The sequence below is a fragment of the Ruditapes philippinarum genome, unplaced genomic scaffold, assembly GCF_026571515.1.
Source record: "Ruditapes philippinarum isolate M1 unplaced genomic scaffold, ASM2657151v2 ctg5539_1_1_1_1, whole genome shotgun sequence".
NCBI classification, from domain to species: Eukaryota; Metazoa; Mollusca; class Bivalvia; order Venerida; family Veneridae; genus Ruditapes; species Ruditapes philippinarum.
The window spans coordinates 73,210-89,009 of NW_026864389.1; the positions used below are offsets into that span (position 1 = coordinate 73,210).

The 15,800-nt window shown below is 31.1% G+C and overlaps 1 protein-coding gene across 1 annotated transcript; it reads left to right on the forward strand.

Annotated features, from left to right (window-relative positions):
* The first annotated feature begins 16 nt into the window (after positions 1-16).
* Positions 17-9,917, forward strand: LOC132725432 (EF-hand domain-containing protein D2-like). Its single transcript, XM_060710568.1, has 5 exons — positions 17-88; positions 167-359; positions 2,129-2,276; positions 6,053-6,190; positions 8,825-9,917. Exons 2-5 carry the CDS (start codon positions 196-198, stop codon positions 8,978-8,980), a joined length of 606 nt encoding a protein of 201 aa, XP_060566551.1. The 5' UTR covers positions 17-88; positions 167-195; the 3' UTR covers positions 8,981-9,917.
* The last annotated feature ends 5,883 nt before the right edge of the window (positions 9,918-15,800 follow it).

The window sequence follows — 15,800 nt, forward strand, 5'->3', positions numbered from 1 at the left end:
TTTCCAAAATTTACTTCCGGAATTGTCACGTGATACGGGATTTCCCTTCGAACACGAACGCGATTGCTTTGAACCAGGAAATTGGAACGTAAGTCACGGCGAAAATAGTTTTAATATTTGATTTAATCTTCTCTACTCCTTAATATTTACTTATTTTTAATTTCAGGAAAAATTCTACAAGTAGATCTTCCAAATATGGCTACAGACGAGCTTGCAAAAAAGTTGGAAAGAAGGGTGAACATAAATGAAGGGGTTGAAGAAGGAAGTCTGTCGCCTCAAAGTACAGTGTTCAATCCATACACAGAGTTTAAAGAGTTTTCACGAAAGCAAATTCAGGATTTCCAAAAGACATTTAAAAAGTAAGTCATTGTGCTTTATCCAATGTATACAACTTTGTTTACCAGTAAAAACTTCAGTAACCTTACTCTTTAGGGATTATCGTGGACTAACCAGTTCTCAAACCTCTAAGCATTCAAGAGGTCTTTTAATGTAAATAAAAATATATCTATATAAAAATTCTTTACATATGTACACTTTAATCTTTATGTAACATTTCTGTAAAATTTGACTGAAATTCAACTATTAAAAAAGCTCTATTTCCATCTTGGAAAAGCACAACCCTCTGTTTTAAAACTAACATGGCCTCTTAAAATAAAGAACCTAATCTCAAACCCCTTCAAGTATCTCTAAAATTCTACTGTTTAGTTTAGCCAATGAAGTGATTGTTATATGACTATCACATGACAATGAAGTACCCTACACAATGCAGTTACCTGCTTTAAGATATTTTTGTCTATAATATTCATTTTCACAAATTGTTAATGGTGTATTTATGGGACTTACAAAGGTAATAGCAATTTGTATGAAATTACGCTAAGTAATAAAATATGTTATGTAAATATTTGTTCCTATGCACTGTTTTCATTTGACATCAGCAGACATGTCTGTCAGAAACTAAGCTTTTATGCACACAAGTTCAGGACATCATAGTCACTTCTAGTAAAAAAAGAACAGCACATGAATGAAAGGTTTGAGAATAGGTTGGGTGTGAGATTAGGTACTTATACGATAAATCAATTTAACTTCAGACATCAGGCACTTCCTCCTAGCAAGAACCTCTTGTTAAACAATATATTTATCATATGTGTATATAGATGTACACATTTTACTCTAATGTTCCATACAAGTGGTTGGTTTTTAAATGCAATAGACTAGGTAATGGTGCATAAATGTTTAGACTGCTCTATAAACAGTCAGTAATCTTTTAACGTTTTTACACAATGTCTTTATAATTAACAAAAATAAAAAAAAACCATCTAGCCGTATAATATAAAGACTGCAGACTCCAAAATGTATATACACAAATTTTTGGTCCAATGAATCTGGATAGTATCTGGCTTGATGTTTAAGACTTTGGTTAGCTTTCTATATATATTTTTATACTGGTAGGAAATGGCCAAGCATCTAGTTCCTTCTGCATGCATATTCAGGGCTTTTTTTCACAGGTTGGGGAAGCAGCCCTGCCCTTAATTTTGGGGGAAAATTACACAATATATTTGCAAATGGGGAAGAAAAAAACTTGATATAAATTCAATTTATGGGGAAAACTGCATGATTTTAAAGAATTTTTCTTTGGAGAATCAGCCCTATAATGGCCCCTGCTTTAGAAGGAAAAAAAGCCCAGATATTTATTCCCAAAATGCAAAGGAAGCAAAAATTGGCTCTGCTATATGGCCAGTGAATAACATTTTGGAAATTGTAACAGAACGTAAAAAATAAAAGAAAGAAAAAAACTTTTGAAAATGTGTGTTTTTTTTTAATTATTACCATTTTCGAGGTTTAATGGGTATTTAAGAATATAATATGAATGATTTTTATCAAAGCAGCTCTAGATTATTTTTTTTAAAATTTCAAAAATATTTTCATAAGTAAAAAAATGAGTGCTTAAACACTTTGCACGCAAAAGGACCAGGAGAAGCTCCTGGAATTGGGATATATATTTCTGTATCTGTATCTTGCACTCGCCTCCAAAATTTAAATGACTTAATATTCTTCAGCTGGAGGACTCACCCATATGGGCAACTAGTGATGAGTATAAATAAACTCAAATAAAATGTTTATTTTTTAGGTATGACACATCAGGGGATAAGTTTATTGACTTTGAAGAGTTGAAATACATGATGGAACAATTGAAGGCTCCACAAACTCATCTCTCACTAAAAGCTATGATCAAAGAAGTAGATGAAGACAATGATGGTAAAATCAGCTTCCGTGAGGTAATATTATCATAAATATTTATTTGTGTGTACAGGTTGCTAAATGGAAACTTTAGTCATCATGGGGGTTTGAGGTTCTGTGCCTTAACAGGCAAATGGACCCCTCCTACAAATGACATACAGTTAATTTTTTTTGTATCATGTTGAGTTGAAATCAGAATGAGTAATTTTATTTCAAAAAGATTGACTGTTACATGTAAAATTGTTATTGACTAATAATTGATAATGAAGTATGTTTAAGGTACAATATTAAAATGGCAAAAATTATAAAAAAATGCTTTTTTAAAGAATTCAACATTACTGATACATTCTGAAAGATATTTATAGAAATTTCCATATATATTTTTTTTTTCATAGTAAAATATAGAATTGAACACAATTATGGCAAAAGGTCAAGTTATTTTGATTATTACGTGTTCACTGACCATTCATACTATGATGGGCATAATGTCACTTTATACATAGCTTACAGATTAGTCATCATTGTAGACCAAGTATATATTCATACATGTGACAGGTGACACTTTGATCAGTTCATAAAAACATTGACTGTCACTGTGACTGCCCATAAAATGTTTTTCTTCATTACAGTAATTCTATCAATGGCCAAAAGTTCTGTGCCCCCGTACATGTATTACTAAATTACTTATTAACCTTTTGTTATCTAAGAAGACATGAATAATCCTCTCATAGACTTTACCTAACATTGTTTCAGTCAACTGAACAAAATACATGTAGCTTCCACATCAAGAAAAAAAACAAAGAAAAATGAAAAAAAAATTTAAATGACATCTCCCTAAAGGCACATTATGCTTCATAAACAGTTTATTTACTTCTTTAATTTAAGAAGGGGCAGACATGAATCTTTCAATGTTTACATAATGGTTTTAGAGAATGTTAGATGGTTGTTACCTCAAGAAAGTAGCGATAGATGTGATATAATTTGTCACTAAAGTAGCAAAATGTAAACAAAGTAGTATTTGACTTCCATACAATATACATGTACTAGTTCACTATAACTGTACTTTTTGAAAAAAGATGGTTCAGGTAATTGGTCAATGAGTAACATTTTAGATACTAGAAAGGACACCAAAATATAAAAAGCTTTTGAGAAATAGAATTAAAAGCATTTCTGAGGCATAATTGGTCTTAATCACAGGGCAGATTTTAATGAAACTCAAAAGTGATTCGGAAGCTAAACAAGATTATCCATCAGAGCTCAAAATAGAAACAAGTACATATTTATTTAGCCAATGTGCAGATTTTGATAAAACTTCAGAAGTAATCCTTGGTTATATTCCCATTAAAAAATTTTCAATCATTTCAGTCTGTGAACAAAACATTAGAAAATCAGCATTAAATATAGTAAAGTATTAGATAATATCCGTAGCTGAGTTGTTATGCAAGTTTCTATTGAAACATACTCTTCCGTAGTGGTAAAGTAATGATATGTGAAGAACAGACCTTTTGGACAAGGTGGCCAACAGTGCTTAACATGTATATAGATATTGTTCAGAAAACAGATCATACTCAATAATTACTTATCTGCAGCCTACTGATTTTTGTGTCGCCTCTACGGAGTAGTGGCGACATATAGGGATCACTTCTCCTTCGTCTGTCCGTCCGTCACAAAACTTGTCCGGACTACTCCTCATAAACTACTGATGCAATTTCATCCAAACTTTACAGGAATGATCAGTATCAAGTATAGTTGTGCATATTGTCAGCATTTTCCGGTTCAATGATTTTTGTCAGAGTTATGGCCCTTTAATAATTTTTAGCTCGACTTTTCTATGAAAAGGGGAGCTATCCTACTCGCCCCGGCGTCGGCGTTAGCGTCGGCGTTGGCGTCACACCTTGGTTAAGTTTTTCGTACCACCCCACTTTATTTCAGAAGTATTACAAGTATGGCTTTGAAACTTACCATACTTGTTCACCATCATAACCTCCATCTACAGACAAGAGTACATAACTCTGTCAAGGTTTTTGACAGAATTATGGCCCTTTTTTGACTTAGAAAGTGTATTGAGCTTGGTTAAGTTTTTTGTACCACCTCACTTTATTTCAAAACCATTGGAGGTATTGCTTTGAAACTGACCATACTTGTTTACCATCACGACCTTCATCAACAGACAAGAGGACATAACTCTGTCAAGGTTTTTGACAGAATTATGCCCCTTTTTGACTTAGAAAATACATTGAATATGGGTAAAATCCACTTATTGCCTTAACCCTTTGAGATATTGCTTTGAAACTTTTAATGCTATTTCACATCATTACCCCCATCTGTACGCAAGAGAAGGTAACTCTGTCAAGGATTTGTTTTAAAAATTAAGGCCTTTTATCGACTTAGAATCTTGGTTAAGTTTTTAGTACCAGTCCACTTTTTGACTGAACTGTTTGAGATATTAATTTGAAAGTTGGAATACTTGTTTACCATCATGGTCCCAAAACATGGGCAGGAGAAGGTAATTCTGTTAAGGATTTTATTTGAATTATGGCCCTTTTTGACTTAGAAACTCAGTTAAGATTTTCATTCTTGTCCACTTGTTGACTTAACCATTTGAGATATTACTTTGGAAGTTGGAGTTCTTATGTGCCATCATGAGACCTATCTGTAAGCAAGAGAAGATAACTCTGTGAAAATGTTTCTTGATTTGTACTTAGAAATTCCTAGTTAAAGTCTTGTGTGCCCTTAACTGTCAAAGTTTTGTTTTATAGGCAAGCACTAAAAAAGTCGAGCGCGCTGTCCTTCTGACAGCTCTTGTTATTTTTAAAGTTTGTCTGACAACTTCTCTTATACCACTAATGCAATTTCAATGAAACTTTACAGGATTGATCTGTAGCTCAAGTCCTTGGGCATATTGCACGGGTTTTCCGGTTGAATGATTTTTTGGCCGAGTTATGGCCCTTTGATAAAAAGGTGTTTTTTTCTGTGTGTTGCCAGATACACAAAAGCTTGTCCGGACTACTCCTCATAATCTACTGGTGCAATTTCATCCAAACTTTACAGGAATGATCAGTACCAAGTCTAGCTGTGCATATTGTCAGCATTTTCCGGTTCAATGATTTTTGTCAGAGTTATGGCCCTTTAATAATTTTTATTTTTAATGTTTGTCCGGACTACCTCTCTTGTACCACTAATGCAATTTCAATGAAACTTTACAGGATTGATCTTAGCTCAAGTCCTTGCACACATTTCACAGGTTTTCCTGTTGAATGATTTTTGGCCGAGTTATGGACTTTTGATAAATAGGTGTTTTTTTCGGTGTGTTGCCAGGTACACATACGCTTGTCCAGACTACTCCTCATTAACTATTGGTGCAATTTTATCCAAACTTTACAGGAATGATCAGTACCAAGTATAGTTGTGCACTGTCCTTCTGTCTGTCCGTCTGTCACAAAACTTGTCCCAACATGAAATTGGCCATCATGAGGCGACACATGTGATCACTGATCGCTCTTGTATATATCATTCTGAAACAATAAAGGAAAGATATTTTGCTGAACAAACTTGTCTTTTGAATCTGAACCATCATGCAGATTTTGATAAAAAAATTTATATAAGAAATGATCCATATGATATTTACTGTACAAAAAAATAATTAAAATCAATATAACATGCTGAACAAGATAGCAAGCTAAGCTAAAAATAGAAAAAGATTTTCTTAGGTGAGCAAAGTTACATGTAGGATCTCTTATTCTTTCCTCGAGGTTTTTACTGCTAATATGTCTTCTTTTGTCTGATTACATTCTTTACTTTTGTCTTATTTCAGTTTCTGTTGATATTCCGTAAAGCAGCTGCAGGTGATCTAGAAGAGGACAGTGGGTTGTGTGAGCTATACAGAAATGTTACAGAGATAGATGTAGATAAAGAAGGAGTTAAAGGCGCCAAAAATTTCTTTACTGCAAAGGTTTGTGTCATTATTACTGCTAGAACTTGATTGAAGGAATAGTACTAGTGCTTGATGCAAGATGGTTGTAACTTGTATGATAACTTGCACTTCACAACAAACTTCAAAATTTATTTTTATGGCTTGATTTGTAAAGCTAATGATCAAAATTTACAAGGCTACCTGTATTTTTGAATTTTCTTTTGTTTTGTAATTGGTACTTATCACACACCCGTGCCGATTTTGCGACTCCGTAAATATGGTATTGCACGGCCGTGCATATATTTTGACGTGACGTCATTAGCGTTATACAAACATAGTGTAAAGATGCGCCAAATGTTAGTGTTATACTATAGGCGTGTCAATGAAAAATGACTTATTTCACTTTAAATGGTCTTTATTTTGGGTATGTGATAAATAGAATATTAAATTCGTGTAAATTCATTACTGAATTTATTGCACTCGTTGAATAAAATAATATTATGCTCGCCAGAGGCTCCCATAATATAAATTTATTCAACTTGTGCAATAAATTCAGTACTGAACTTACACTCATTCAATATCCTCTATATACAACAATATACAACAAAATGAGTTGCTTCTTAAGATTTTTTTTGAATCAGCAATACTTGAAAAAATAGGGTTTTTCTTACTGGCGATACTTGTAAAAGTAGGATTTTTGTTCCTTGTGCAAAAATTATGTAGGATTTATTTAATGGTGCTGCAACATAAAACTTTATGGTGAAAATGGTTAAAATTACTATCACTCACCTCTATTAATTTAATAAATATCATTTCATTTAGTTAACTAGCTAATATGAAACTGATGGTTTGTGTGTTTGTCTGTTTATACCTGAAGTAAGATTGTGAATTACTATACATTTAGGATAATTATTTAGTGACGCCGCGGTCAAGTCCACTATTACGGTGTAAAACAGTTATCATATTGTGTTTATTATGTTTAGTCGCACAGGCTTGCTATATAAATTAAAATATCGATAAATTGACCAACTGTTAGCGTATTTTCTGATTCATTTGCATCTTCAGTAAAATTGATAAATGGGGAAACAAAAAGAAAAGAAAAAGTTAAACAACTTGTGAGGCTCGAACTCGTGAAAATTTTTATTTGTATTGCATCCCAATGACTTTACCAACTTTGCCATCAAGACATTTAAAATTCTGATTTTTATCTTGTACTATATTCGCTTCTAAAAACCCTGTTTTACCTATTCAGATAAAGATTGTAAACTTTTGTGTACACAAAAAAATGCAACGTCACTCTCACATTATCATAGCGGCACAGTACTTATAAACACTGTTTTTTTACTCCCTGTTTCAAATACAAATAATGCAGAACAACACTTAAGTAGTACATGTACATGTAGATAGCACTCTCTTAAATTCCAGAATAGTTACATATTGATAACACTTTATCTATATTCACAGTATATAAACAAAATCACTATACCCTGTCTTGTGAGCATATATAATTCAATTTTGTACCCTGACTTGCCAGTAAAAGCACATGTTACTTCCGATCACTGTACCTTACTTGGGAGCCTATATATTTTAACTAGGGATGGCAACGAGTAACCGGTTAACTGAGTACTCGATCAAACGTCCGAAAATTGATATTCGATTACTCGGAATAAATATATAATTTATATTTTTAACGATTTAGAAAGATTGGTGTGTCCAATTAGTTCAGAAATTCGGAGATGTGCAGACATCTTCATAAACACCTGTTCAATGCAATCAAAACATCCTAGCAGAGGTGCGAAAATCATAAATTTAACGAGGCGATCAACAGTTTGACACGCGCACCTGTGTCACTTATGTCATCCAGCCTCTTATGATACTTAATTACCTTTAATTGTGTAACAGTTTGTAGCAGAAGTAACTATTTTGAGAACAACAAAGGGCCGATTGCTATTATGAATGTAGGGATAAAGGTAACTAGTATTTAGACCCTTTTAAACTTTTGTTGCCGCTGATCAGTCTATATTATTTCAAGATGAAAAAAGATATATGAACTGTATTACATGTTTTAAACTTTATATTGCATTTATTAAAACGTTGTAAAATATAATGTTGTTGAATTAATTTTAATTAATTTGTCTCCCGTGCAGTCCTAGTTACGAATTCTATGAATTTAAATAGAAAACAAAAGTAGCATGCGGACGGTGTTGATACTGTGAAATAAACTTTGAAAATCACTGGAAATCATCCGAGTAACCGAGTACTCGATCGGAAAATTGACCGAGTACTTGAGTATTGATTTTTGTATTCGTTGCCATCCCTAATTTTAACTTGTACCTTTCTTGCAATAACAGCAAGAAGACTTGTTTATATACTGTGATATTTATAATTTCACCATGATTTGAGCCGCGTCATGACAAAACCAACACAATGGGTTTGCGAACAGCATGGATGCAGACCTGCATGCGCACCGCGCAGTCTGATCAGGATCCATGCTGTTCGCTATCAGTTTCTCTATTTATAATAGAGTTTGTAAGCGAACAGCATGGATCCTGATCAGACTGTGCGGATGCGCAGGCCGATCTGGATCCATGCTGGTGGCAAACCCATTATGTTGGTTTTGTTGTGATGCGGCTCATATTTTCACCATGATTTGAATTTCTGGTTTAATTACAGATAGAAGCGCAGACTCATGGTAAGAAGTTTGAAGAGGAGATTAAAGAAGAGCAAGAACAAAGGAAGAAAGAGGCAGAGGAGAAAAAGGTGCGGAAGGCGGATTTCAAGAACAAAGCTAACTTCTTTGTTGCACAGGCCGAGGCTCAGAAATCATGAGTGCCTTTAATGGATCTGGACATTATTTCATTTATAATTACATCAACCATGGATGTGTTTAACCAATAATTCATTAATGACACTGCAACCACAAATATTTATTTCTTGCCATTAGTAATAAATGATTTCTTCATTGACGATAATTTCCTTAAAAATTTATCTATTTCTTTCAATAATGATAATTTTGATTATGATAAGTTAATTACTCCTTGTGTAAAAAAATAATTTAGAAATAAGCTAACACGTTTTTTATTAATGATATTAAATTAATTATTTATTCACTTCAACCAGAATAATTTTTTTTTAAAAATATAACTTCATTTATAAACAATAATAATTTTCATCTATTATTTTTATGGTACATGTATAATTTATATCAAAATAGACAATGCATGTAGGTTTTTCAGCTGGGTGTTATAGGAGAACGAGATATTTATTATGTTTTGAGTGGAAAGGAGTTGTGTATTTTTTCTGTAAATTAATATGAAGGAACAGGTTAATAAGAGATCCAGTACTGGTATTTGCTGAATTTTTGACACACAAACAGTACTGATTATGTTGAATCTTTGATAAAGGACCAGTATGGTATTTTTTGTTGACTGTTTGACAGATGACCAGTACTAGTCCTTTTTGAAATTTTGATAGAGACCTAGTACTGGTTGAATTTTGTATAGACCAGTACATGTAATATGTTGGATAGAGAACTATAACTGGTATGTAATGGTAACATAACTGGTATATGATGTTTACGAGAAAAAAAAAACAATACTACTATCTGTAAAATGTGTTATAAAAGGTCAGGACAGTTCCTGTCTTAAAACTCATACAGAATCATGATAGTTTTGTGAAATTTTCTACAGAGAGGTTTCATTCATTCCAACATATCTTTAAGAACACCATTTGTCATGTATACATACTTATATCTCATTATGTCCAAAGTTAGATCATATCTCTTTTAAAACTGTTGCATTGAGTATTCTCGGGCCTTATGTAATAAACTTATTTATTTTTTTTTGCAATTTGTAAGAATTTTTTTTAATGTGTAGATTGTTTCCTTGGAAATAAGTTTGAATAATTGGATACCTGAATAATTAAATATAGAGTAGTGTAAGCAGTGCCAGTATTTATTTTAAATATCTTTTTTTTTTCTTGTTTTGTTTCCAATGATGTTTTCTCTTCATTGAATAGAAATGTTTTTGTAGATTTTTTTTTCATGTTTTATATTTCACCCCACCAATTTTTGAAATATTTTTATTTTACAGGGCCTCACTGTTGGTTTATATTTGGTGAAAGATCTGATCAGATAATATTGCTTTTCAAAGAAGTTTTACATTTAAAATGTGTTCTTAAGAAATTTTGCAGGAAATATATATATATTCATGTAGTTTTTGAGGTCACCCTTAAATAAGGTCATTCAATGGGTCAAAGTGTTTGTCTCTTTATAAAGGCATTGATTTGAGCCATACTGTGATCAATATGTACATTTTCTATTTAAAAAGAATTTTAAATGATTTGTTTCAATTATAGCCCACTTCTGTATCTTTATGACCCTTGAATTGACAAGTATGTCTGCATTTAAGATCAAATGTAATTTCTTAAATATTTGACAGTATTGTGCATTTTTGCTCAATGTTGTAAATGTTTTGACAACTCATTAGTAAGAGGTATTATATTTTAATCAAAACACGACCCCCATTTTTTCCTACTGAACATTGAAGGACTGAAAGTGTGGGTTATTATGCAGTCAAATCACTGTTGAAATTCTATATTTAGACATGTAATGTAACCATGTGACATGCTATGCCCTCGTAATAAAATTCCTCACATCCGAACTCCAAACAGTGATTTTATTTAGCAATAAAATCACTGTTTGGGATATATTATTTTTTAAATCAAAACATTATTAAAACTTAAAAGAACAATAACACTTTTGAACTTTTTTTATTGCATTTCTCTTACTTTTTGAATCTCTTTCTTTTATATTTTTATCCTAATTACACCTTTTCACATTTAAATCATTTATTCAATAGAAGTTTACCTGAGATTTTGTAATTTAGATAAAAGGCATGCAAACAGTACTGTTTATTGTTATATGTATTTTTGAGGTGTAGAATTTTGCAATATTATGCAATATTGTAATCTCTGAATGCAATATGAATCTTTTACTTTTATGTTTTTGTTATAAATTATAAAGAAAATGTCCTCGTGAACAAATTTTTAATATAAGCAGAGCCTGTTCTTAAGCAAGGAAGCTGGGAGAGGTGTGATGTTTGTGTGGGGTGGGGGGGGGCATCAAAACCTTTTAAGAATCTGTTCCATGTTTTCAAATATCTTACCAGCATTTGTAAGTATAGGAAGCACATTTTAGAAGAAGAAAAAAAGGCTTAACTTATATACTTTGTTGTGATTGAAATGTATAATTACTTTTATTCATGTAAATACAATGTAAGGGATAAATTTTCAGGAAATTGCTTTGGTGCTTGCCGATAATTTGCTTTCATGAAAATATTTGTTGTTTTGTTAATTGCTAACTATAAACTGCATGTGTATTGTTAAAAAATAAAATTGATGCTTTGATAATACCAGATTGTCAGTCTGGAAAGTTTTGTTAATGTGTGTATTACATATATGAATTATTTCTGCATTTTTTAATTAAGCATGTTAATTATATTTAAGTACATGTAGTCTAAGATCTGTATAGCAGTATATCAAGTGTCTGTATATCTTTATTTATTTTCTCTATGTTGTTTTATTATATATCTGTATAATTTTATATCCTTAAATTGTCTCTTAGAATTAGCTGTATAGTCACATGTTTATTTTGCTATTTAGTTGTCTTATAATTTAAAAAACAAAACAAATGGAATGAAATGTTCATTTAAAAAAAAACCTTTTTTTTTTGTCAGTTAACGTTTGTTGTGGTTTTTTTGTCTGTTAGAATAAAATTACAAGTCAGTATTTAAGATATGTGGCAGCATAATACATGTATATCAATGACATGTAAAAACCTTATTATTATGAAGGTAAAATCTGCATCTTTAGGTACCACATACCTATGGAGTTTATTTTATTCTTTTTTATTTCTCCTTTGATATAATCTTTTTTTCTTGTAATAACTTTTTTACAACTTTCTTTTACTTAAAAAAATGCAATTATTTTCTTAATCGTGTAATGTCTTCATAAATCAACAGGATGTTTTTATAGTTATTACTTTTTATAACATTTCATTTGTATTCCTTTGATAGTAAGTCATTTTTTAATAGTTTAGTTGCCATTCATCAGTTTCCATTCATCCATTTTTTTAAATTCTAAATGTCTTTTTACTCCATTGAATATTATTTCTAGGCCAAAAGAACAATTTATTCTGTTTTGTTCTGGAGTAAGTTTGAATATAAATATAAGCTTACTCTCAGTATATTTTGCTGATCTTCATTGTTTTAATTACATAAAAATGCTTGTATATTTGTATTTGAGAAATAATAATTAAAAATTAACAATGTTTGTTGTAGAAAGAAGCCAAAATCAGATGATGTTTTTAGCTTGATTATTCGAAGAATATGGGAAGCTATTATACTCACCCCAGGTGTCTGCTTCTATCTTTGATTAAGTTTTATGTTGTTGGTATCTTATTACTTAAGGAGATGGGTTAAAACTTCACACATGTTTTATAGAGCATGATTATAGTCCGCTGTCATAGGCCCATCACTCTGACATGGATTTTCGACAGAATTATTGCCCTTTTTGGACTTAAAAAAATTCTACAATGTCAAGGTTTTTGTTTTTACTATAAAGCACTGAGAATAGTCGAGCAAGCTGTCCTACTGACAGCTCTTGCTTACTCTTGCCTTAGTCTTATCATGTGCCATAAATAATCGCAAGGTTTGGTTTCATATCTAGTGTTGTGTCCAGAATGTAAAGATACCCTGTGTTTTCTGAAACTTCCTTTATAAAAAGGTTATTTGTTTTGTTACGTTTTATTCTCCCACTATTGTTAACATAAATTACATCAGCCACACATGACATGTAGAAAACTTTTTGTGTATTGTGTTACACAACTCATATTCAGGGTTTATGTTAATAATTTCATTTTCAGGATTTATTTCACTGTTCAGCCATGACAATTTTCTTTTCATATAAATGTTTAACTTTACATTCTCAAATGTCTAAGAAATCATTTAATCATTTGTTGCTGAACATGTTTGAAGTTAACTATCTGTTTGAATTGTCATGACTGTAATTTATAATATGAATGACTTAGCACCAAATTTTTGTCATAGTTAATGACAAAACCAACATAATGGGTTTGCGACCAGCATGGATCCGCGCAGTCTGATCAAGAACCATGTTGTTTGCTTACAAACGGTATAACAAGTAGAGGAACTGATAGCGAACAGCATGGATCCTGATCAGACTGCGCAGATGCGCAAGCTGGTCTGAATCCATGCTGATCGCAAACCCATTATGTCTGTTTTGTTGTGACGCGGCTCAAATAGTGTATATTCTTAACTTTGGGCAAGTATAATGTTACTTGTTGACATTTATTTGGAGGAAAACTGTTTCCCTAGAAACTAAAATGTTTCTTTGTCAGTAAATTAATTGATGTAAAAATGAATTAACTAGTCAATTGTCACCGGTATCTAAAAAGAAATGGGTTTTCAATTTCTTGGTTTGTTTATATGGAGTTATTTGTTAAATTGTTAAAGAATTATGTTATTGTTGTTTTGTTTTACCACTAGTAAATTGAGTACCATTACACATATATGTAAAAGCAATAACTCTTATATATAAATAGATTATAAAGTTGTATAGAGATGTTTGTAATCAGTAAAATATTTGTTTGTTTTCTAATAAAATCATAGCAAAGTACCATATACAGAATAGTTTTTATATGAATTTCCATTATCATGTGTGACAAACTAATCTTTACCTTGAATTATACAATGAAATTTAAATAGAAATAAGGTTTATATCATTAGTGCTTTTAAAATGTTTCTAATGGAAATCTATTGATAAGATTTTTCTTTCAGTTTTATATCAATATTCTGTTTTATTATTTTTGTTACTGTATTTTATGTTTTAAATTTACCTTTTAGATGATACATTTGTAGCTTAAGAGTCCATAGGTCAGAAACCTGAATAGATTTGAATTTTTACATACATCAAAGAACCTTGAATGTTTTTTGAAACTTAGCACCAAATTTTGTCATTGTAATGACAAACCACACTAATGGTTGGACCAGCATGATTCCGCGCAGTCTGATCAAAACCATGTGTGTTTGCTTAACAAATCGGCATATACTATGTAGAGAACTGATACGAACACGATGGTCTATCAGAACTTGCGCAGATCTCGCTGGTCTGAATCCATGCTGATCGCAAACCCATTATGTCTGTTTTGTTGTGACGCGGCTCAAATATGTATATTCTAACTTGGGCAAGTATAATGTTACTTGTTGACATATTATTGGGAAAACTGTTTCCCTAGAAACTAAAATGTTTTGTCAGTAATTAATGAGTAAAATGAATTAACTAGTCAATGGTTTCAATTTCTTTTTATTTATCTGGAGTATTTGTTAAAGAGAATGCTATGTTACTGTTCGTATATTGTTACATAGTAAACATTCAGCTCTGTACAATATATGTAATTAGAATTTCTATATTATTGATTACGAGTTCATAAAGCGTACTTAGAATTCTTGAATCAGATTAATATTTTTTGTTTTTCTAAAAAATCAATAGAAATACACAATACAGAATAGTTTTTAGATTTCAGTTGAAGTGTGAAAACAAAACTAATTTATCATCAGAATTTATAACAATGGTGAAATAGAATTAGGTTCTATATTCAAGTGCTGTTTAAAACTGTGAACTAATCAGCAGTTTTAATCAATTCTTTTTATAATTGTCCGACTGAATTAATTCTTTGTTAATCTGTACATTTGTATGTTTGACACAAGGTTGAAATAAACTGTTGATCTATATTAAGTATTAAAATTGAAAAAGCAATGCTTAGAAAATACCATGCCTATATCTTAGATAATTTCCATTTATTACTGATGGTGACGCAATTTATATTTTCAGTCACTTCCAGCGAATTCAAAAATGGGCGAAATTTGTATTACCCCCAAATGGACCTTTCCGCGAAAATTTGATCCCAATTAAATCCATCAGTATTTTATTTCAATGATATATTTGTAAACATTTTATTTTACCAATAATAAAGCTTTCTTTATCATATACACAATGTATTCAGATTTAGTTTATATTACATATCTGTGTTAACCTCTATTTTAGTCATATATTTGCAATACTATCTATAATCTATAATTATCTTATATGTATAGGGAAGATAACTCTGGCTGATCATAACTCTATCTTATATGTGAAGGGGAGATAACTCTGACTGATTGTTATGCCAATTTATTACATATAACTATTAATAAATGGAAATCCAAGGTATATGAAATAAAGCAATTTTTGACAAATGGCAGGGTTGTTTTGGATTTTTTTTTCAAAAAAGTATCCATGTATTACCTTCCATTTCTACAAATATGTAAGCATGTGCACAGTTATCAATTTCCATCCGGCTCACTTAAAAATGTGCATATCATATCTGTATTTAATTTACTTACAGATTTGTTTTGATTTATCAACCAATAAAGTGAATGTTTAATCTTATTAAAGAACATGCCAAACTAAGGTACAGACTGTCTTATAGGTGTCGACCACCTGTTGAAATTTAATAAAATAAGGTAAGATAAGGTAAAATACTCCATATAAGTTTTATTTTCAAAATGAAAGTAGATTGAGCAGATGTTAA